Raw genomic sequence first — 24,159 nt, forward strand, 5'->3', positions numbered from 1 at the left:
GTCTCCGGAAGGTGGTGATTGACTCCGCTGTCCTGGCGTCATGAGGGAGCTTGTTCCACCATTGGGGTGCCAGAGCAGCGAACAGTTTTGACTGGGCTGAGCGGGAACTGTGCTTCCTCAGAGGTAGGGGGGCCAGCAGGCCAGAGGTGGATGAACGCAGTGCCCTTGTTTGGGTGTAGGGCCTGATCAGAGCCTGAAGGTATGGAGGTGCCGTTCCCTTCACAGCTGAAGGCCACTGTGTTCTTGGGGACCTTCAATGCTGAAGAAATGTTTGGTACCCTTCCCCAGATCTGTGCCTCGACACAATCCTGTCTCTGAGGACAATTTCTTCAACCTCATGGCTTGGTTTCTGCTCTGACATGCACTGTCATCTGTGGGACCTTATGCAGACAGTTGTGTGCCTTTCCAAATCATGTCCAATCATTTGAGTTTACCACAGGTGGACTCCAATCAAGTTGTAGAAACATTAAGGATGATCAATGGAAACAGGATGCACTTGAACTCAATTTCAAGTCTCATAAACTTATGTAAATAAGACATGTTTTTAATTTTTTATACAGTTGCAAAAACTTCTAAAAACCTGTTGACTTTTATTACAATACCCCATATTGTGTTTAGATTAATGAGGACTTTTTAATTTAATTAATTTTAGAACAAGGCTGTAACGTAACAAAATGTGGAAAAAGTTAAGGTGTCTGAATACTTTCCGAATGCACTGTTTATATTTTATATATAAGCAGTATAAGAAAAGCATTATTGTCACCACATGTTTCCTACAAGTGCTAAATGTACCATTACCTTGAGACCAGGGTCCTCCCATAGAGTCTATTGAAGGTGCAGGAGAGAAGCAGCTCATCCTCCCTGATGACAGTCACGGTGTTGTGTCCAGGGCTGAGGGGAGCAGTGTTGTGTCCAGGGCTGAGGGGAGCAGTGTTGTGTCCAGGGCTGAGGGGAGCAGGGCTGTGGGTAGCAGCGATGGGGTCCTCTGGGTCCAGACAGGGGGTCTGGGCCATCAGCCTCCACACTGCCAGGTCCTCAGCCTGTCTCTGGTTCTCCTCAGAGAGAGACTGCAGTTCAGCCTGCAGCGCCACCACCTGGACAGGAGGAGAGAGAGCGAGAGAGAGACAATAACGTTCACGATTTATTCAAAATACATCTATTCAAAGGAGCTAGCTTGAATAAAGCCTTCTATAGTAGGGTTTGTGGACAACCACATGCTTAAGATATTGGGGGAAATTGTTCAAGTATTTTTGGTAACTTTGATAACTACGTTCACAGAACAATTTAGAGTATAGAAACCAACCTGCTTCTCTAGGCAGGTGATCTGGAATGGAGCCAGTGGAGTAGTGTCTAGTAGAGTCTCATATCCAGCTCCTCTCTCCCTCTCTACTCCCCCGCTCCTGTCACCCCTAGCTCCTCTCTCCCTCTCTCCTTCAGACTCTACTTCCCCTCTCTCCTCGTCTTTGGGTTTCCCTCCATCCTGCAGTGTGGCCTCCCATCCTGAGGTGATGATGTCACTGATTTGCTCTAGCTCTCCAGAGGTGGAGATAACTTCCTGTCCTCTCTGGTTCTTTCTTTTCCTTCTCTTTGCTCTTCTTTCAGCCTGGTATTCACAGGTGGCTGGTAGTGTTGTGTTACTGACAAAACTCATTTCTCTGTCTGTGGTTGCCACATCTTGAAGTTTGAGTTTCAGTTGTTCGTTCTGCTGTTTTAGAGACCGCAGCTCTTCAGCCAGACTCTCTTCTCGACCCTGTCCATTGGTGTACTGTTTGTTGGTAGGACCAGAAGCTTTCTCCAGCTCTACAGTAAGAAGTGTATTCTCAGTCCTGGTTAGACTCGGGTCTCTCTGGGATAGCTGGAACTCTTCAGTAGCTCTCCTGAAGGCAGGGCTGTCCATGGCGTGTCCGTCACTACGGACGTGTTGCTGTTGGAGCCCAGAACCCTCAGGATGTCCCATCTGCTCCTCAGAACGTGTGACAGTTAAATGGTCCGATTTGAATTTCTCTGTGTTTTCAACTGTCTCTTCACTCCTGCTTGGCTGAGCAGAAGCCTTAGAATCCACCATCTTCGCTGCCTCATTTTCAACAGGATGGTTGCTCAGAGTGGAAGTGCTGTCTATTACATAATACAATTCTGTAACACAATTTTTCTGTGGAGTTGGCAGCTGACCTCCCTCATCAGAAAGTGCAGAGGAAGCCTGGGTAGTGTTCAGTGGTTTTGTTATGTCTGTACTCTCTTCTATCCCAGAGGCAGACTCATTCTGAGTGATCTGATGTACATCTGTGTAATGGTCAGCCTGCTGAGGGGTTATAGTGACCCTACTTTCCTTGATTTCCTCCTTCTGTCTCTCTTCCTCCCGTCTCCCCTTCTCCTCTCTGAGCGTGGCCAGTTCATCTCTACAGCGCTGCAGTTCCTGTCCCTGCCCCAGCAGCTCCTGGATGTGTCTACTCTGGTGGTCGAAGGCCAGGGTCAGCTGCTGGGTCTGCCTGGTTACCTGGCTCTGTCGAGCCACCAGCTTGGCCTGGGTCTGTCTGGCTCGACCAGCCTCATTGGCGCTCTCCCCACACAGATGCTCCACCTCTTGGGCTAGCTCTGAGGCAGAGAGGCCTCCACTCTGGAGCTCCATGGTGGTTTCAGCCTGGTCTGAGGGAGATACCCCTTTCTCAGCTTCCACAGTGGTTTCACCCAGCTCAGAGGCAGACACACCCCTCTGGGCCTCCACAATGGTCTCTCCCTCACCAATAGGTCTGGAGAGATCTGGAGCTTTGGTCAGAGTTCCGTCCTCCTGGATCAGATCAGCTGTTGTTTCTGTTGCCTGGGAGACAACAGTGTTCTGTGGGTTGGTATTCTCACACAGGAGGTGGTGCTGATCTGGAGATGGCAGTAGCTTGTAGTCAGGGACAACAGTGTTGTTGTTGGAGTTAGAGGTGATGTCATGGTGCAGGGTGAGATATGTCAGAGGGGTGTTTTTATCTACCATGTTCTTCACTTCAAGACGTCCACAGTTCTTCAGTTCCTTCAACTCTTCCTGGAGCTCTTCCAGCTTGACAGTCAGGTCAATCGTTCCTTCTATCCCTTTGTTTTTCAATCTCTTCCTCTCCTCCTTTTCACTTTCTCGCTCCTCCCGTTCTCTCAAGAGCTCTGTCTTCAACTCAGCCAGCTTCTTTTTTAGCTGGAGGTTCAGCAGCATGCTTTCAGACTCCCTGTCCCCTCTCTCCCTCTCTTTCCTTTCCTCCTCCTCTCTCTCCCCCCTCTCCCTGTCCTCTCCATCTCTCCTGACCTTTATCTCAAGTTCAGTCAGTGCCTCCTTCAACCTCCCTGTCTCTGCCCTCTCCTCTAACTCCCTCCTCCTCTCCTCCTTCTCTCTGGAGGTCTCAGCCTGGGAGGCAGGTTTGTGGCTGTGTTGCTTGAGCCTGGTCCTGGCCTCGGCCGCCGCTCTGCGCTGGGTCTCCAGATCCTCCAGTCTCCTTTGTAACTCATCCTTAACGTCCTGCAGCTCTGAACGCAGCTCTTGGTTCTCCCTCTGTAGGTCTCCCTCAGCCCCGGTGGTCTGGGCTCTGGGTTTGGAGTGGCTGGACAGGGTCTCGCTCTCGTAGTCTGTGTCGGAGCTAGCGGAGCTGCTGAGGTGGGGACTGTGGTCTGGGTCAGAAAGAGAGCTCTGTGTGCTGAGTGAGGTTTTGTCCTTGGTGGAAGCATCCTTCCCAGGGATGCAGCCATCCACTACCGACTCTACCTCGTCTTGTCTCTCATTCTCTCGTTTCCTCTCCTCACCTTTCCCCCTTTCTCCTGCCCTCTTTGTTTTGTCAGAGTCTGTGGAGCCAAATGGAGTGATGTGCTCTGAGTCGATGCCCTCGCCAGGCTCTCGCTCTGTGGGGTACTTTGCTCTCTGTCCCTCGTTCCCTCTCTCCTCCCTCGCTTGCTCCCCTCTAGCAGGTCTGTTGGTCTGAGCCGAGGGTGTGGTGTGGCCATGTCGTATTTGTGAGACCGGGGAAAAGCTCTGTCCGGCAGGGCTAAACGGGACTGGAGCCATTGGAGCAGCAATGGGTTGGACCGTCTTCTGGTCTGGAAAGAGGAATAGGGAAACAAACACGAGAAAGAAGAAATGATCAATCAAATGACTTATTATCATTCAAACTGCCATGTTAATTAAAAAAAAAATCATCATTTGGATAATCAACCAAATATCTGGGTGTAATACCGCTGAAGGTCAACAGGTGGCAGCAGTAACAAGAATAACAGCTTGTGCAGCTCAAAGGAAATGAGTGACAACAGTTTGGTGTAGGAATGATGTCACTCTTTTGTTAAGTCAAACACGTCCTGTTCAAATTTCCTAACATTGAACAGACAACAGCAGTGTCTATCGTCTCTAGTCATAAAGGATAAACAACCCATTATCAACAACAGCCCTCTTTCCTCCCTCCTCCTCACCTTCTAGTTCTTTGATGCGTCTGAGGGCCTCTGCCAGCTCCTCAGCCAGCTTCTTCACCTCCTCCTCCAGTCCTCTCTCTCTCCTCCTGTTCTGCTCCAGTGTTACATTCAGCCCCTCCCTCTCACACAGTGACTCCTATAGGACAGCAACAGGAGAGAAACAGCACATATTCACATGCATGAAGTCAATAACTATGTAATAACTATGCAATATCAACTATATAAACAACTTTTAATAACCAACCTATTCTTTATATAACAGCAGACTATTCTATAGCAATAACCTATGGACTAAATGATTCAGTGACTTCATAATGCGGCCACAGCATAGTTCATGCATAATAGATTGACATGTCCAGACCAAGGACACAAGAGTCTGTCCGCCTGTAGTTCATAATTGTATGTGTATACCGTTAGTTTGGTTTGTGTTTGGGCCTCTTTCTTCTGGCTCTCCTTCAGTTCCCCCTCAGTCCATTTGACTTTCTCTTTCAAAGCGTCTATATCCCTCTCCAACGCCTGCTTCTGAAGGGTCACCTGGGAGAGAGACAGGAATATTACTCCATAATGGAGGAAAGAAGTACTCACTAAGGAAAAGGTGGGGACCGGGGAGGACTATGAGAAGATTGCATATAAAAGGAAGAAGAAAAATGGACTCTTGAGAAAAATGAAGGGTGGGAGGAGAGTAGACACGGGAAAGCTAGCCACAGGGAAGGAAACAAACAGGGTCTCTATCTCCCTCTCTATCTAAAGGACGGGTCCTGTCGTAAACAACACATCTCCTGAAAACATCTGTCTGATGAATCAACAGCCACACCACATGCAGTTAGCTACACAGCAGAGACAGATGGGGAAACTATCAAACCCATCAGATATTAAACATGATCAAATCTTTTTTGCTTACATGAGATAACACATTCAAACATTTGGATACACTTCCATGCCATGGATAAAAACAACAGATGAATAACCCTACAAATTGATCAACCAATTTGAGGTTAATCAATTTGTGCAATGTCATTGTTGTTGCATGCACTGGTCTTAAAGCAACTGTTCCCTGTTTATCTCCATGCTGTGAACACAAAGCCCTGAAGTCACAGACGTTCCAGCTTGGTACGTTTAACTCTCAAAGAGGCCACTTTAAAAGCAACGTGAGAGCATATTAAAAAGCTTATCAGTAATTAAACATGATGTCAATCTGATTTAAGGCAGCTAGCAAAACCATATGTACTGTAGCTCTATTGTGTTCAGTGTCTATAAGGGGAATAGGGTGCCATTTGGGATGAAACCAATGAATGCCTTATCAGATTGAACTAGATTAGATACAGTGCATTTGGAAAGTATTCAGACCCCTTGATATTTCCCCCAATTTTTTTTTTTAACTTTACAGCCTTATTCTAAAATGGATTACATTGTTTTTTCCCCTCATCAATCTACACACAATACCCAATAATGACAACGTAAAAACATTTTTTATTTTAATTTTAAATTGGAGCAAATATATTAAAGAGAAAAAAACTGAAATATCACATTTACATAAGCATTCAGACCCTTTACTCAGTACTTTGTTGAAGCACCTTTGGCTGCTTCAAGTCTTGTTGGGTATGACGCAAAAAGTTTGGCACACCTGTATTTGGGGAGTTTCTCCCATTCTTATATGCAGATCCTCTCAAGCTCTGTCAGGTTGGTTGGGGAGCGTCGCTGCACAGCTATTTTCAGGTCTCTCCAGAGATGTTCGATCGGGTTCAAGTCCGGGCTCTGGCTGGGCCACTCATGGTCATTCAGAGACTTGTCTCGAAGCCACTCCTGCATTGTCTTGGCTGTGTGCTTAGGGTCGTTGTTCTGTTGGAAGGTGAACCTTCGCAACAGTCGGAGGTCCTGATTGCTCTGGAGCAGGTTTTCATCAAGGATCTCTCTGTACTTTGCTCCGTTCATCTTTCCCTCGATCCTGACTAGTCTCCCAGTCTCTGACGTTGAAAAACATCCCCACAGCATGATGCTGCCACCATGCTTCACCGTAGGGATGGTGCCAGGTTTCCTCCAGACGTGATGCTTAGCATTCACGCCAAAGAGTTCCATCTGACCAGAGAATCTTGTTTCTCGTGGTCAGAGTTCTTTGGGTACCTTTTGGTAAACTGCAAGCTGGCTGTCATGTGCCTTTTACTGAGGAGTGGCTTCTGTCTGGCCACTCTACTATAGAGGCCTGATTGGTGGAGTGCTGCAGAGATAGTTGTCCTTCTGGAAGGTTCTCCCATCTCTACAGAGGAACTGGAGCTCTGTCAGAGTGACCATCGGGTTCTTGGTCACCTCCCTGACCAAGGCCCTTCTCCCCCGATTGCTCAGTGCTGGGCGGCCAGCTCTAGGAAGAGTCTTGGTGGTTCTAAACTTCTTCCATTTTAAGAAAGATGGAGACCACTGTGTTCTTGGAGAACTTCAATGCAACAGAAATGTTTTGGTACCCTTCCCCAGATCTGTGCCTCGACACAATCCTGTCTCGGAGCTCTACGGACAATTCCTTCAACCTCATGGCTTGGTCTTTGCTCTAACATGCACTGTCAACTGTGGGACCTAATATAGACAGGTGTGTGCGCTGCACAGCTAAATCATGTCCAATCAATTGATTTTACTACTGGTGCACTCCAATCAAGTTGTAGAAACATCTCAAGGATGATCAATGGAAACAGGATGCACCTGAGCTCAATTTTGAGTCTCATAGCAAAGGGTCTGAATACTTAAGGTATTTCTGTTTTTTATAAATTGGCAAACATTTCTAAAAACCTGTTTGTTTTCACTTTGTCATTATGCGGTATTGTGTGTAGACTGATGAAGACTTTATTTAATCCATTTTAGAATAAGGCTGTATCGTAACAAAATGGGGAAAAGAGGAAGGGGTCTGAATACTTTCTGAATGCACTGTATATTACTGAGGTCAGGCCTGTGGTTGATTCACTAGATTGTGGTGACTGACTGGAGGAACTGGAAGTGATTCATTGTTTATCATTCATGAACTAGTGCTTGAAAAGCTAGACATGTGTAGAGGTGGGGATGGGAAATATTCTCAGTAAGTATTAAGTAGCACCTGTGAGCCTGGAATAACCAAGCATCTCTTTTAGTGTAATGTATAGCCATTTCTAAAATGCACACCAAAAACATCACACCATTCCTTAACCTTCATGCACCTCCACATGCTCTTCCAGCCTCTAGTGTAAATACCCCTCATGCCTCCACCTGCTCCCACCACCACTCCTTGGATGACAAGGAGGACTATGTCAAGATGAGTTATGTTTCTCAGATGACAACAGCAGATCAAGTCAAAAGGTTCTGAACACAGTCACACCAGTATTACCTTCCCTGTTCAACACTCCACTGGGACAAACCAAGAGGGGAGGAAAAGAAACAGAGAGTGAGACGGAAAGCAAGAAAGAAAACATGCTAGGGCAAGAAAGAGAGAGAGGAGTGACATTGGTTAATTGACCTTGAGAGCAGCACATAGCTGAACTCCCTTCTGAGAAAGAAAACAAGAGGCAAGAAAGTAGAACAAATAGTTCAGACAAGACATTTTGAAGCCCAGAGATATGAAAACAGTGAAGTAGAGAAAATGTGTGTGTGTACCTTCTCAGACTGGGCCTGTAGTGTGTTGTGTAGTATTCTGGTCTGCTGGACCTCCTGGTTCAGTTTGTTAACATCCAGCTGGTGCCGTTTCTCCGCAGACTGACACTCTTTCTGCAGATCCAACAAGTCCTGCAATACAACCAGCATCATATGCAGTAGCGGTTCTAGACCATTTCAACTGAGGGGGCCAAGCTGGGGCCAGTTGTACTGTTAGAGGGGCCAGTTACATTAGATGTTGTTGTCATATCGTTTTCTTCACTGCATTGCAGGCATTAGCAGGCAAAAGACCATGTTCATAATCGTCATTGTTGCCACTGTCTAATAATGAATGTAAAAAAAGAATGATAGCAAAAGTAAGTTTTTTTTAATTATTTCATACTCCATATTTAGGGGGGCCACAAGGGGGTCCAAAATTGTTGTCACAGGGGCACTGCCCCCCCCCCCAGAACCGCTAGTGATCATATGTAGAGGAGACAGACACAATCCCCATCTCAGTGGGGGGGGGGGGGGGGGGGGGGGGGGGGGTCTTCCTGGGGGGCATACACTGAGTGTACAAAAGATTAAGAAAACCTGCTCTTTCCATGACATAGACTGACCAGGTGAACCCAGAAGAAAGCTATGATCCCTTATTGATGTCACTTGTTAAATCCACTTCAAATCAGTGTAGCGGCAGGGTAGCCTAGTGCTTAGAGCGTTGGGCAAGTATGCAAGTTCGAATCCCCTAGCTGACAAGGTACAAATCTGTCAGTTAACCCACTGTTCCTAGGCCGTCATTGAAAATAAGAATTTGTTCTGAACTGATTTGCCTAGTTAAATAATGGTAAACAAAAATATATATTATGGGGAGGAGACAGGTTAAAGAAGGATTTTTAGCGGCCTCCCGAGTGACACAAAGGTCTAAGGCAGCGTTTCTTAAAGTATGGGTCGCGACCGGCGGGTTTGCGGCGTAAGTGTATAATTATTTCATGAATTACTGGAATGTATTTGGCCAAGTCCAACTGCGCTCTCGGTTCAGTAGGCTCTCTGCTTAGCAGCGGTCTCTGCTCAGTTTAGCATGCGCGAGAGGTAGAGGTAGATGCCCGTGTGCTTCGCGGTTTACCGGACCTTTTTTCTGCAGTTTTCTTGAAGATCACTCCGCGACCCACACGCTGCAGCGCTGTCGTTCAAGCCACTGACCTGTCATTCCCACTCGCCATCACTCACCGCTGTCATGTCTAGCCACAAGTTCTGACTGAGCTCAATCGTCATGAAACGCAAATACAGTGATTACTTTTTGTCTCTTTCATACAAACTTTGAGAAATAACGAGGAGCGCCCACAATGTGTTTTGTGTGGGGAAGTGCTTAGTAATGAGTCTCTTAAAACGAACAAATGAAGAATACGACACGTCCTGACCAAACATCCAGGCACAACGTGACGGTATACCCAGGGAGTTATTTCAGAACAGGGCAGAATGCTTCAGGAAACTGCTTCGTAAGTGGAAAAGTCAGTCAACTAGCAAGGAATTGTTGTCATTTTATAACAGGTGATGATAAGCAGAAATAAGGGAGTACTATCTCTCATAGTAGTAGATGTGAGTTTCTCTTTCAAACAATCACCTGGCCTTGTAAATTTACACAGCTAATGGATAACGTTAGCCAAAGCAAGGTAACTAGCTACTGATAGTGCAACCCTAAGAAACAGTACAGATGAAGATGAAAAATTAATCAGGCCTACTGTACATCTTACTGTAGAAATTGTTGAAAACCATTCTAGGTTGAAACTGTTGCTGTTAAAATACAAGTAATCATTTTTATTCTGAACTGGAATAAACTGATTGAAGCAAGATGCTTTTTGAGGCAAAAAGTTCTGGGTTGCTCATCTGCAGCAGGAAGCTGTCTTCTGCCTGACTGAGAAAGCAGTAGATGTTCTGATCCAGTTTGGCACCACATACCTATACAAGTCAGGGTTCTCAAGTACAGAAACAGTGTCAATGCTGAGCATGACCTGTGTTGCACTGTCAAAAACTGAGCCCAGAATAGACATGCTTGTTGAAAACTTCAACCAGCCACACACCTCTCATTAGGACTGTGTGTATGTGTGTGTTCTCTGGTCTACATCTGTGTGATGTGATCAATCAGTTTATTCCAGTTCAGAATAAAACATGTATTTTAACAGCAACAGTTCCAACCTAGACTTTCTATCAACAATAATTTATACAGTAAGATGTACAGTAGGACTGAATTTATCTGTACTGTTACTTAGTGTTGCATGATCAAAAAGCCTCTGTGTGTGTTCTGTTATACATCTGTGTGATGTGATCAATCAGTTTATTCCAGCTCAGAATAAAACATGTATTTTAACAGCAACAGTTCCAACCTAGACTTTCTATCAACAATAATTTATACAGTAAGATGTACAGTAGGACTGAATTTATCTGTACTGTTACTTAGTGTTGCATGATCAAAAAGCCTCTGTGTGTGTTCTGTTATACATCTGTGTGATGTGATCAATCTGTTTATTCCAGTTCAGAATTAAATTATTTATTGTATTTTAACAGCAACAGTTCCAACCTATACAGGTATGTAAAAGTGTTTTTAAATGGGGAAAAATAAACATTAAAAGATATTTATGGGTATTTCATTGTTATTTGTTTGTCTGTATTGCATTTTCTTTAGGCATAAAGGCAATGAAATGTATCGATATTTTCGTATAGATGCATATTTTCCTAAGCTTGGCTACCAGGAAAACAGAATTTCTAATTTGGGTTGCAGGCTGAAAAAGTTTAAGAACCCCTGGTCTAAGGCACTGCATCGCATTTAGACTTAGGGTTGCCGCCCGTTTGATAAAATACGGAACGGTTCCGTATTTCACTGAAAGAATAAACGTTTTGTTTTCGAAACGATAGTTTCCGGATTTGACAATATTAATGACCAAAGGCTCGTATTTCTGTGTGTTTATTATATTATAATTAAGTCTATGATTTGATATTTGATAGAGCAGTCTGACTGAGCGGTGGTAGGCAGCAGCAGGCTCGTAAGCATTCATTCAAACAGCACTTTCCTGCATTTGCCAGCAGCTCTTCGCAATGCTTGAAGCATAGCACTGTTTATGACTTCAAGCCTATCAACTCCCGAGATTAGGCTGGCAATTCTATAGTGCCTATAAGAACATTCAATAGTCAAAGGTATATGAAATACAAATGGTATAGAGAGAAATAGTCCTATAAATTCATATAGTAACTACAACTTAAAACTGGGAATATTGAAGACTCATGTTAAAAGGAACCACCAGCTTTCATATGTTCTCATGTTCTGAGCAAGGAACTTAAACGTTAGCTTTTTTTACATGGCACATATTGCACTTTTACTTTCTTCTACAACACTCTGTTTTTGCATTATATAAACCAAATTGAACATGTTTCATTATTTATTTGAGACTACATTTATTTTATGTATTATATTAAGTTAAAATAAAAAAAGTGTTCATTCAGTATTGTTGTAATTGTCATTATTACAAATATATACATAAAAAAAGAAGTTTTTTTTAATTATTAAAATCGGCCGATTAATCGGTATCGGCTTTTTTGGCCCTCCAATAATCGGTAACGGTATTGGCGTTGAAAAATCATAATCGGTCGACCTCTAGTTTCTTCCGATTGTGGCTTCTGGGTTAAGCGGGCTGGTGTTAAGGAGCACAGTTTGGCGGGTCATGTTTCATTGGGGAGTTGCAGCAATGAGACAAGATCGTAATTGGATATGACGAAATTGGGGAGAAAAAGAGGTACATTTTTTAAATAATCATTTTTAGATTTTTAAGCCTTGAGACAACAGACAAGGATTGTGTATATGTGCCATCCAGAGCATAATTGGCAAGACAAAATATTTAAGTGCCTTTTAACGGGGTATGTTAGTAGATGTCAGGCGCACCGGTTTGTGTCAAGAACTGCAACACTGCAGGGTTTCACAATCAACAATTTCCCGTGTGTATCAAGAACAGTCCACCACCCAAAGGCTACCCAGACTATTTACACCGCTGCTACTCTCTGTTGTTATCATCTATGCATAGTCACTTTAATAACTCTACTTACATGTACATATTACCTCAACTAACCAGTGCCCCCGCACATTGGCTCTGTACCGGTACCCCCTGTATAGTTTCGCTATTGTTATTTTACTGCTGCTCTTTAATTACTTGTTACTTTTATTTCTTATTCTTATCCGTATTTTTTAAAACTGCATTGTTGGTTAGGGGCTTGGGAGTAAGCATTTCACTGTAAGGTCTACACTTGTTGTATTCGGCGCATGTGACTAATAAAATTTGATTTGATTTTGACATCCAGCCAACTTGATACAACAGTGGGAAGCACTGGAGTCAACATGTGCCAGCATCCCTGAAGAACGCTTTTAACTCCTTGAAAAGTCCATTCCCCGACAAACTGAAGCTGTTCTGAGGGCAAAAGGGGGAGGGGGTGCAACTCAATATATTAGGAAGGTAATCTTAATGTCTTGTACACTCAGTGTACATTTATACATCTACATTATAAATTATTAATGTATTACATTTTTTTGCGATTTAGCAGATAATGCATATATGGGAAACACTGCGATCTGAGTACCAAATGGCACCCTACTCCCTACATAGTGCACTAACCTATGGGCCCTAGTCAAAAGCAGTGTACTATATAGAGAACGGAGTGCAGGTGCATCAAGTCTGGGACCAAAAGGCTCCTGAACAGTTCATCAAATGGCTACCCAGACTATTTACATTGACCCCCTTTATTTTATCATTCTGTTAGAGAGCATTTCTCCTTTGCCAAGATAATCCATCCAACTGACAGATATGGCATATCAAAAAGCATGATCACTACACAGATGCATCTTGTGCTGGGGACAATCAAAGGCCACTTTAAAATGTGTTTTGTCACACAACACAATGCTACAGATGTCTCAAGTTTTGAGGGAGCGTGCAATTGGCATGCTGACTGGAGGAATGTCCACCTAGAGCTGTTGGCAGAGAATTGAATGTTAATTTCTCTACCATAAGTCGCTTCCAACGTCGTTTTAGAGAATTTGGCAGAAGTAACAGATTTCAGTGGGCAAATGCTTACCTTCGATGGCCAGGGGCACACTGGAGAAGTGTGTACTTCACGCATGAAACCCGGTTTCAACTGTACCGGGCAGATGGCAGGTGTGTATGGCGTTGTGTGGGCGAGTGGTTTGCTGATATCAACGTTGTGAACAGAGTGCCCCATGGTGGTGGGGTTATGGATTGGGCAGGCATAAGCTATGGACAATTAACATTTTTATCGATGGCAATTTGAATCCCCCGAGGTACCGTGATGAGATCCTGAGGCCTGTTGTTGTCCCATTCATCCTCCGCCATCACCTCATCTTTCAGCGTGATAATGCATGGCCCCATGTTGCAAGGATCTGTACACAATTCCAGGAAGCTGAAAATGTCACAGTTCTTGCATGGCCTGCATTCTCAGACATGTCACCGATTGAGCATGTTTGGGATGCTTTGGATTGATGTGTACGACAGCGTGTTCCAGTTCCCGCCAATATCCAGAAACTTCACAAGGCCATTGAAGAGGAGTGGAACAACATTCCACAGGCCACAATCAACAGCCTGATCAACTCTATGCGAAGGAGATGTGCTGTGCTGCATGAGGCAAATGGTGGTCACACCAGATACTGACTGGTTTTCTGATCCACGCCCCTAACTTTTTTTTTTTAAAGGTATCCGTGACCAATAAGATGCATATCTGTATTCCCAGTCATGTGAAATCCATAGATTAGGGCCTAATGAATTTAAATTGACCGATTTCCTTATATGAACTGTAACTCAGTAAAACCTTTTAGATTGTTGCATGTTGCCTTGTTCAGTGTACATACTGTATTTCCTCAACTACCCCGTACCGCTGCACATCGACTCAGTATTGGTACTCCTTGTATATAGCCTCGTTATTGTTATTTATTTTGTGTTACTATTTACAGTGCATTCGGAAAGTATTTAGACCCCTTGACTTTCTTCACATGTTACGTTACAGCCTAATTCTAAAATTTATTAAATAGTTTTTTCCCCCTCAATCTACACACAATACCCCATAATGACGAAGCAAAAACAGGTTTTTGGAATTTTAGCAAAAGTATAAAAAAAAAAAATATATAATATATATATATATATATATATATATTATATATATATATATATATATATATATATATATATATATATGAAATATCACATTTAAACAAGTATTCAGACCCTTTACTCAGTCCTTTGTTGAAGCACCTTTGGCAGCATTTACAGCCTCAAGTCTTTTGGGTATGACGCTACAAGCTTGGCACACCTGTATTTGAGGAGTTTCTCCCATTCTTCTCTGCAGATCCTCAGAAGCTCTGTCAGGTTGGATGGGGAGTGTAGCTGCAGAGTTATTTTCAGGTCTCTCCAGAGATGTTCAATTGGGTTCAAATCTGGGCTCTGGCTGGGCTACTCAAGGACATTCTGTTCATCTTTCCCTCGATCCTGACTAGTCTCCCAGTCCCTGCCACTGAAAAACATCCCCACATCATGATGCTGCCACCACTATGCTTCAGCGTAGGGATGGTGTCCGGTTTGCTCCAGAGATGACACTTGGCATTCAGGCCAAATGGTTCAATCTTGGTTTCATCAGACCAGAGAATCTTGTTTCTCATGGTCTGAGAGTCTTTAGATGCCTTTTGGCAAACTCCGAGCTGGCTGTCATGTACCTTTTACTGAGGAGTGGCTTCCGTCTGGTCACTCTACCATAAAGGCCACACCCTTTGGTTGTCCTTCTCCAGATCATCTAACACACAGTGGAGGGGTGCATGCAACCCTCAGATATACCCACCCCCTCCTCACCCTCTGGTGTTGTTTGTCAAGGTCTCTGGTGCGTTGCTGGTGCTGCAGCCGGCTGCTCTCAGCGTTCTGTCTCTGACACTTCAGTTCCTCCTGCAGCTGCTTCACACGCTGCTCCAATGACTGGGCCTGGAGAGGAGACACACAGTATAACTGAATGTGTGATAGATGTGACTGTGTCTCTCTGCCTTGCCAGTCACACTTGTGTGCAGTCTGTGTTTGGCAGTCACTCCCGCTGTGTGTTTCATACAGTGTGTGTGCATCCATACCCGATCGCTCTCCTGTGAGATGCGCGTGTAAGCGAGGCTCAGTTCGTCCTTGGCTCTCTGTAGACTCTGTTCTCTGGTGGTCAGGTTTCTCCTGGCGTTGGCTAGAGCATCCTGGGACTGTCTGAACCGCTCACACTCTGCCTTCATCTCCCCTTGTAGGCCATGCATACGCCCCTGCAGCTCTGCTACACACCCTGACACTGGGAGAGAGGAGAGGCAGATATACATGTTTAATATCATATTGAGAGAGGGGAGCAGAGATAGGAGAGAACATGTTCCCTGTTTGCTTTGGTAAGTTCTTTCTAAAAGGGTCTTGAATTTAATGACATGTATTTGAGCGAGAGTGTTATTGATTCATGGTAGATACGTTGAGGATGTTGTCATATGTTGAGAATGTAAACAGGGAAGTGACTGATTTATCAGATAGCTTTCAGATTGATTGTCAGAACGACTAACATATTGATTAGCACTGTAACTGTCTGCTCTATCCAAAATCACAACCAACTGATTGCAGCATTACCGCAAAAATGGAGGAGGCATGTGGAAGAAGGTAAAGAACTTGTTTGTCTGCCCTTTATTAAACACCAAAATTGGCAACAAAAAAACAATAATCTCAATAAAAAAAGATATCAGTTTTACTTGAGGACCAAAATGTTGACCGCTGCGCCATACAGGTTGCAAAATAGTTGGGAAGAGATTTGAGATGTGCCGATTCCGTGGCACATGGTTTATGAACTGATAAGCAAAACAACGCTTGAATCAAAACTTAAGAGTTTTTCCATTTAAACTGGGGGCTCCTTAGTGGTGCAGCGGTCTAAGGCACTGCATCTCAGTGCAAGAGGCGTCTCTGCAGTCCCTGGTTCGAAACCAGGCTGCATCACATCTGGCCGTGATTGGGAGTCCCATAGGGCGGTGCACAATTGTCCCAGTGTCGTCCGGGTTTGGCTGGGGTAGGTCGTCATTGTAAATAAGAATTTGTTCTTAACTGACTTGCCTAGTTAAATAAAGGTTAAATTAAAAAAAGTTCATAAATAAAAAAAACTATTATACAAAATTTGTGTCACAAACATAATGTTACGTATATGGGGCATATACAGTGCCTTGCAAAAGTATTCAACCCCCTTGGTGTTTTTCCTATTTTGTTGCATTACAACCTGTAATTGAAATTGATTTTTATTTGGATTTAATGTAATGGACATACACAAATAAATCCAAATTGGTGAAATGAAAAAAAGAATCTGAAAACATTTTAAAACGGAAAAGTGGTGCGTGTATATGTATTCACCCTCTTTGCTATGAAGCCCCTAAATAGATCTGGTGCAACCAATTACCTTCAGAAGTCAGATAATTAGTTAAATAAAGTCCACCTGTGTGCAATCTAAATGCCACATGATCTCAGTATATATACACACCTGTTCTGAAAGGCCCCAGAGTCTGCAACACCACTAAGCAAGGGGCACCACCAAGAAAGCGGCACTATGAAGACCAAGGAGCTCTCCAAACAGGTCAGGGTTGGGTTATAAAAAAATAAACTTTTAACATCCCACGGAGCACCATTAAATCCATTATTTTTTTTTTAAATGGAAAGAATATGGCACCACAACAAACCTCATGGACCAGGCAAGGAGGGCATTAATCAGTGAGGCAACAAAGAGACCAAAGATAACCCTGAAGGAGCTGCAAAGCTTCACAGCGGAGATTGGAGTATCTGTCCATAGGACCACCTTAAGCCGTACACTCCACAGAGCTGGTCTTTGCGGAAGAGTGGCCAGAAAAAAATAAGCAAACATGTTTGGTGTTCATCAAAAGGCATGTGGGAGACTCCCCAAACATACGGAAGAAGGTACTCTGGTCAGATGAGACTAATATTGAGCTTTTTGCCCATCAAGGAAAACGCTTTGTCTGGCGCAAACCCAACACCTCTCATCAACCCGAGGACACCATCCCACAGTGAACACAGTGAAGCATGGTGGTGGCAGCATCATGCTGTGGGGATGTTTTTCAACGGCAGGGACTGGGAAACTGGTCAGAATTGGAGAAATGATGGCTGATGCTAAATACAGGGAAATTCTTGAGGGAAACCTGTTTCAATCTTCCAGAGATTTGAGACTGGGAGAGGTTATTTCTTGTTTGTTTCACGATAAAAAATATTTAGCATCTTCAAAGTGGTAGGCATGTTGTGTAAATCAAATGATACAAACCCCCCCCAAAAATCAATTTGAATTCCAGATTATAAGGCAACAAAATAGGAAAAATGCCAAGAGGGGTGAATACTTTCACCAGCCACTGTAACTATCTCAGCTCTGCAGATTGTGCTACCATAGAAACAGAATTAATAGATGACTTATTTTGGTATTGCCCCATGTAGCTTGTTTCTGGTCACAGGTTCAGGAATGGCAACAAAAAAAAAACATTTATTTCAAATGAACCCTAGCAATAGTCAATCGATCAACAATATAATAATACTTTTAGTAAAAATATTTATCTTTAACTTACAAGTTGTAGATACTATGCGATTAAAACAGGTTCAGAATTTATGTGAAACAGCACAGTTGAAAAAAATATGGCCCACGGAAATCAGTAGAGGGCGAGTTTACGGAGATAGGTGGGATGGACAGAGTAGCTGAGGGGCGGGTTTACGGAGATAGGTGGGATGGACAGAGTAGCTGAGGGGCGGGTTTACGGAGATAGGTGGGATGGACAGAGTAGCTGAGGGGTGGCTTTAAAAGCTCATCTTCTATAATAGTTGTCTGAAAACATAATGTATACGTACTATCTAGATGTAATGTATATCAAAGTCAAATTACTTTATTCTTGCTATGTAACTACTGTAAAAAAATTCATACAAATAAAGGGCCATGTACATAAAATGTGTGTAGAATGTACATGTAAAAACAAAAGAAAAATCTGTAAAAACAATGTTTAATTTTGTCCTCTGATGGTGGATGGGCCAACAACAACAACACTGTAGCAACTGTTGGCGATTGTGAAGGTTGGACAATCCATAAAGATGGACTAAGGGGAGTCAGTCAACTGTCAATGTACTATCAGCTCTGTTTCTCCAATGACTTTCTCTAGTTTGGGGTTTCACAATTCCAACGGATTCCAAGTCATGTGAAATCCATTTTGAGCTAATTTCATAGTACATTTGAGCAGTCTTGTCTCCTCTGAGGAACACAGTGTCCGTACTGAAAGGCCAGTAATTAAATGTGTCTGGAGCCATACAGGATGACACAAAGCCCATCACTGCAGCCAGCTGTCAACCGACCAGCAGGAAAGACAATGGGGGGTATTCAGGCTAAACACACTCTCTATGACTCACACCTAAAGCAAACATTGGACTGTGTCTCCCTCTGCCCTCCTGCAGTCAAAGGAAGCTAGCTGTCTTTACTGGTTTAACTTTAACTGCATCCTTCCTGCTCCAAACCAGCACTCAAAAAACAAATACAACCCATATTATTTCCCTACTAAGGGAAACAAATACAACCCATATTATTTCCCTACTAAGGGAAACAAATACAACCCATATTATTGCCCTACTAAGGGAAACAAATACAACCCATATTATTGCCCTACTAAGGGAAACAAATACAACCCATATTATTGCCCTACTAAGGGAAACAAATACAACCCATATTATTGCCCTACTAAGGGAAACAAATACAACCCATATTATTGCCCTACTAAGGGAAACAAATACAACCCATATTATTGCCCTACTAAGGGAAACAAATACAACCCATATTATTGCCCTACTAAGGGAAACAAATACAACCCATATTATTGCCCTACTAAGGGAAACAAATCCTCAGATTCTTGGAAATACTAGAGAGAGATGAGGCCAGACATCAGAATGTATCAAATATATGATGTTGGGACATACAGTATATGATAAACCAAGGTGTTGGAGTGGAGTCTGACATCAGAACGCATGACTGAACTGGCAATAAGTGACAACAAAGGTGGCAAGGTGACAAAGTGACACGTACTGTCTGTCTCTCTCCTGAGGTCCTCCACCATCCCACAACCCCCAGCATCCTGGCCTCGTCTGATGACATTGCTGGAGGGGAGAGGGGGAGATGGAGGAGGAGCGAGTCGTCCCCTGGTGGAAGGCTTTGGGTCGTCCCGTTCCCACGGAAACACAGCCGAGGGAGTGGAGGAGTCTGATTGGTGGGACGGACGCCGGTGGGGCGGGCCCTTGGCTTGTTGTTGTGGGAACATGGGCGTGGGCGAGACGCCAGGGTCTGAGAACTTGAGCTGTTGCGAAGGTGGGATGAAAAAAGAGGAATGAAAACGAGTGCAGCTACAACACTGGCTTATAGAACTGGGAACCCATATGGTAGGATGACAGAGAATACAGTGTGGTCAGAACATGTGTGGCTGGTTGTACTGAGAAGGCCTCAGTTTTAGGTATTGAACTCACTCTGACATGTTGTGCTTTATTGTCCCTCTCGCCTCTGTATCCCTGCCTTTCCTCCTGTCTCCTACCTACAGGAACATTCATAGTTCAGTTACTCAGCAACACTCAGACTCAGCTAAGAAAGAGCTCTCCTGAATGAGGACCAAAGGGAGAGATGACTAGGAGTCTCATGGGAGAAAATAGAAGGAAGATAGCAAGAGAGAGAGCGAGGGAGAAAAAGGGTGGTGTAGGAGGAAATCAAGCGAGTGAGAAGAGTTTGCTGTACCATTGTGGTCCCGTGGTGATGTCATACTCCAGCATGGGGTGGAAAACAACATGGATTCTCCAGAGCTGCTAGTGTTCTGTAACTTCTCTAGATCCGCCTCCAACCTGGGAGAGAGAGAGAAGAGAAAAGAGGCAGAAGGAGAGAGAACATATGAAACTAAGAACAGTGTTTATGGATAAAATCTTTTCTGTTTTAAATCAATTTTGCCATGTGGCAGAGATAAAGATTTGCAGTTTTAAAGCAAATTTCCTGCAATTCTACCCATCTTGCCATGGCTTATGCTATCCGAGTAACTCAAGCATAACAAAATCAATGGCCATGACAAAAATATTTCTGAATAAATAATTTTTACAATTTTGAATTCTCCCTGACTAGCTTTTATTTTGGTGATTGTTAGTTGTCAAAGATGATCTTATTTAAAAATGTATAGGTACATTATCTTTTCTACATACTTTATATCTGGTTTAAGTCTTAAGTTTACACTGAAAACTTTTTTCCATCCCAATATATGTTTTTTTTGTATCATAGGCCTACTGGTTGTAGGAATTTGGGATCTATCGTCCCACAACTGTAGAAGAGTCTGTTTGGAATAGGCTCGTTCTTTCTCAACAAGCTGACCAAATGAATAGGTAGCCTAAACTTTGCTGCTATGGTAGATTGACATAGGCTTGTGATTTTGCTGTTCATTACTCGTATTGTTGGCTGAGGAAAAATACATGTGGACAGTTATTCTAACATGTTCAAAGTGCACATCAGAATTCGGTAAGGACCGCACATCATTGCATCCTCAACTTGCATGTTCTGTTAATATGAATTACCATATTATAAACATTATTTCTGTCATTCAGAGCACCGTGGGTGGAAGCCCAAATCAGGTTACTGGACCCAATGCATATGGGTCCAGTAAATTAAAATGTTGCATATCAAATGTCCATAGCTGCTCCTACTGACCTTTTGACCTCCTTTTCGAGAGTGTGTGTGAGGGTTCGTGCCGAGCCCAGCTGTCCCTCCAGTGAACACACCTGGGCCTGTTTCACTTGGAGATCCTGAGAGAGACGCTCCCGCACACAGACACCTGCCTGCACCTCCTCACGAGCCACCTGTAACTCCCTCTGTACACACTGCAGCTCCCCGCGCACCTCCTCATACTGAAGAAGAGAGAGGAGAGAGCAGACGGGCAGACAGAGAAGAAGAGAGAGGAGAGGTAGAGGAGATGGGCAGACAGAGAGAGGAGGAGAAAGGAAAGGAGAGATAGAGAGGAGAGGTTAAGGAGACGGGCAGACGGAGAGAGGAGGAGAAAGGAAAGGAGAGAGAGAGGAGAGAGAGAAGTAAATGAGATGGGCAGACAGAGAGGAGGAGAAAGGAAAGGAGAGATAGAGAGGAGAGGTAAAGGAGACGGGCAGACGGAGAGAGGAGGAGAAAGCAAAGGTGAGATAGAGAGGAGAGGTAAAGGAGACGGGCAGACGGAGAGAGGAGGAGAAAGGAAAGGAGAGAGAGAGGAGAGAGAGAAGTAAATGAGATGGGCAGACAGAGAGGAGGAGAAAGGAAAGGAGAGATAGAGAGGAGAGGTAAAGGAGACGGGCAGACGGAGAGAGGAGGAGAAAGCAAAGGTGAGATAGAGAGGAGAGGTAAAGGAGACGGCAGACGGAGAGAGGAGGAGAAAGGAGAGGTAAATGAGATGGGCAGACGGAGAGAAGAGGCAAGGGAGAAGAGCAGACAGAGAGAGGGTAGATATCAGCTCAATAATGTCAGGAAACAACAATTTAAAGAATACCAGGTAAAACACCATTTACTTCCTGACATAGTAGTAGTACACACTAGTCTGGGTGCCAGTCCGTTTTTGCTTTAACCAACTTGGCATGACAACAACATAGCAATTGGCTAAAAGCAACAACAGACAGGTGTTTAGGCTACTAACGACAAACATGACTAAAGCAAATGAGTTCACAGCGTAAGGACAGCATGAGAGGAAAAGCATGTTAAGAGTATTAAACCAGCTGAGCAAAGTGCTGCATTGTTATTGTTGTTTTACAGCTCAATATCCTATCTCTACAGTAATCATCACCTAACTCAGGTGACAACTTTGTCTACCTCGTGAACTGAACACAATACGTTAACTTAACATAGGCCTCGTACCTTGACAGTCTGTTTGTTAAGGGAGGTCTGTGTGCTGTCCAGCTGCAGCTGTTTCTGCTGTCTCTCTCTGTTCAGCCTCTCCTGCTGGACCTGCAGCTCCTTGAGCTTCTGCAGGGCCCGGCCAGGCATGCCCACCGTCCAGTCCTCCTCTGCCCAGCTCATCCCCTCCCGATCAGGGTAGATCGCTCAGACACCAGGGTTGGTACACTGGAGAACCAGCCTGGTAAGACACGCCCCAGGAAGTTAAGGCTGGAATAGAAAGAGACAGTGATGTTGAAGAAAGTTGAAGAAAAATAGGAAGAAGAAGAAACATCTGAACATGCTTCAATCTATCTTGCAGCTTGCCTTAGCTGTGTAACCAAGCTTGTCAGTTTCCACCTGCACATTAACACAACACAGACAGCCTTCTTCAGGGACAAGCCACTTTTCAGGAGGCATGCTGGATTCAATTCCAACTTAAATGAGTGTTTAGTCTTATGTTTATTCTTCTACACAACACTGTGTGCATGTTTTCACTTTTGGAGGAGCCTAAGGTTGAGACAACTCCTCTGGCTTATAGCCATGACAATAACACAAGCACAGAGGCACTGAGGTACACAGAGACGGTTTGAGCCGAGGGCAGAGGAGAGGAATGAAGAAAATCATGATTGAGGATCATGATCTAATTCAGAGTTCTCCAAACTCAGTCCTGGGGACCCCAGGGGGTGAATGTTTTGTTTTTTGCCTTAGCACTACACAGCTGATTCAACTAATCATCAAGCTTTGATCATTTCAATCAGCTGTGTAGTGTTAGGGCAAAAACCAAAATGTGCACAGTTTGGGAAACGCTGATCTAAGCGAACCCATCACGGCTCAATCAAGTCCCTCCGTGCAAAGGAGTGTAGCAATGCACCATGCCATCATGCTGTAACTGCACCTCAGGCTACAAATCGATAGGTAAAGACAACATCCCAAATGGCACCCTATTCCCTATATAGTGCAATACTTTTGACCAGGGAAACAAAGTAGTGCACTATAATAGGGTGCCATTTGGGGGACAGCCAGTGAGAGAGAGAGAGCACAATGAATTTCCTGCTTGTCATTACCCAATGGTTATGTCAATGTTTGCATAGAGTTTGTCTGTAAAGATTGAGTAAATTAAACGCCACGTAAATAAAAGATGCTGGGTTGAACTGACCTGACAGCAGGTCAGAGAGTAGAATGGTATAATTCTACACAATGACGACATGACAGTCACCTGCACTGACAGTGTTGAGAATGGCAATGTATGGCTGGCATTGCAAAACTATTGTTTCAGTCTATCGCTAGTGTGACAACAATCACATTGGGGTTAGAATGAAAGGTATGCCAAGTAACATGCTGCTTTTAAACCTTTCTTCATGCTAGGTAGAGGCCATAGTGCAATTCACAGCTCAAAGTTCAAAACTGTTTACAGTATTTAGCTACAACTGATCATAGCAACAAAGTTCCTTGGAAATACTGCTTGACAATAAATAATAACGTGTTTAGGAGACAGCAGTGGCAACGTCGCTCAGACGAACAAGACAGGAAAATATTTAGAATCGGTCTCTAGCCAGGATTGTCACGCTTGTCTTCAACCACCACATGGATGAAATCAGGACTGTGGAGTAAGACAATATTGTTGTCTGTTAGATTCACTGAAACACACCATGCAACACTCAATGGCATTGTTATAAATATTCAAATAGTAACGTTAGCTAGCTATTATAAACGTATCTTTACTTTAGCTAGATATGTAATGACAGTAGAAAGAAAGTAAAAGGACGTTAGCCACCTAGACAGTATTGACAATTCTACACTGGATTATTTTGCCAGCCAGCTAGTTAAAATTAGCCAATCCAGACTAACCATTAGACAGGTAGGATGAGTTACCATTTATGTCCAGATCCAGTTTATACTGATGTAAAATCCAAACGCTCCAACGCGACAATTTCAGATCCACTCAGATTTATTCATTCACAGGTGGCAGAATATAGTTTTAATTGAAGTATTTCTGCAGCAACGTGACTGGTGATGGCTTCAAAATCTACTAGCGTTTCAACTCAACAACTGCATGCTAAAAAAGAAGGCGAGTCTCGTGCAGCCCAAAGCAACAGAAAACGATTTGACCGGAGGCGGCGGACGGCGCGGCGGTCAGTGACGTGTGGT

The 24,159-nt window shown here is 43.8% G+C and overlaps 1 protein-coding gene across 2 annotated transcripts in view; it reads right to left on the minus strand.

The window, feature by feature from the left end:
- LOC106612098 (uncharacterized) overlaps nt 1-24,159 on the minus strand; it is a 42,031-nt gene extending 17,872 nt beyond the window's left edge. Inside the window, exons 1-13 of one of the 2 annotated variants that reach the window (XM_014212951.3) lie at nt 23,860-24,159; nt 21,991-22,239; nt 20,806-21,002; nt 19,855-19,958; nt 19,593-19,657; nt 19,159-19,426; nt 15,170-15,369; nt 14,904-15,029; nt 8,038-8,166; nt 4,840-4,962; nt 4,429-4,564; nt 1,304-4,062; nt 799-1,094 (exon numbers count right to left, since the gene is read on the minus strand). In XM_014212951.3, the coding sequence (XP_014068426.3) occupies nt 799-1,094; nt 1,304-4,062; nt 4,429-4,564; nt 4,840-4,962; nt 8,038-8,166; nt 14,904-15,029; nt 15,170-15,369; nt 19,159-19,426; nt 19,593-19,657; nt 19,855-19,958; nt 20,806-21,002; nt 21,991-22,152 (4,565 nt within the window). In that variant the 5' untranslated portion in view covers nt 22,153-22,239; nt 23,860-24,159. The remainder of the gene's footprint in view (nt 1-798; nt 1,095-1,303; nt 4,063-4,428; nt 4,565-4,839; nt 4,963-8,037; nt 8,167-14,903; nt 15,030-15,169; nt 15,370-19,158; nt 19,427-19,592; nt 19,658-19,854; nt 19,959-20,805; nt 21,003-21,990; nt 22,240-23,859) is intronic. The other variant, XM_014212950.3, reaches the window with a different exon arrangement.

Source organism: Salmo salar, chromosome 09, assembly GCF_965601325.2.
Source record: "Salmo salar chromosome 09, fSalSal1, whole genome shotgun sequence".
Lineage (NCBI taxonomy): Eukaryota > Metazoa > Chordata > Actinopteri > Salmoniformes > Salmonidae > Salmo > Salmo salar.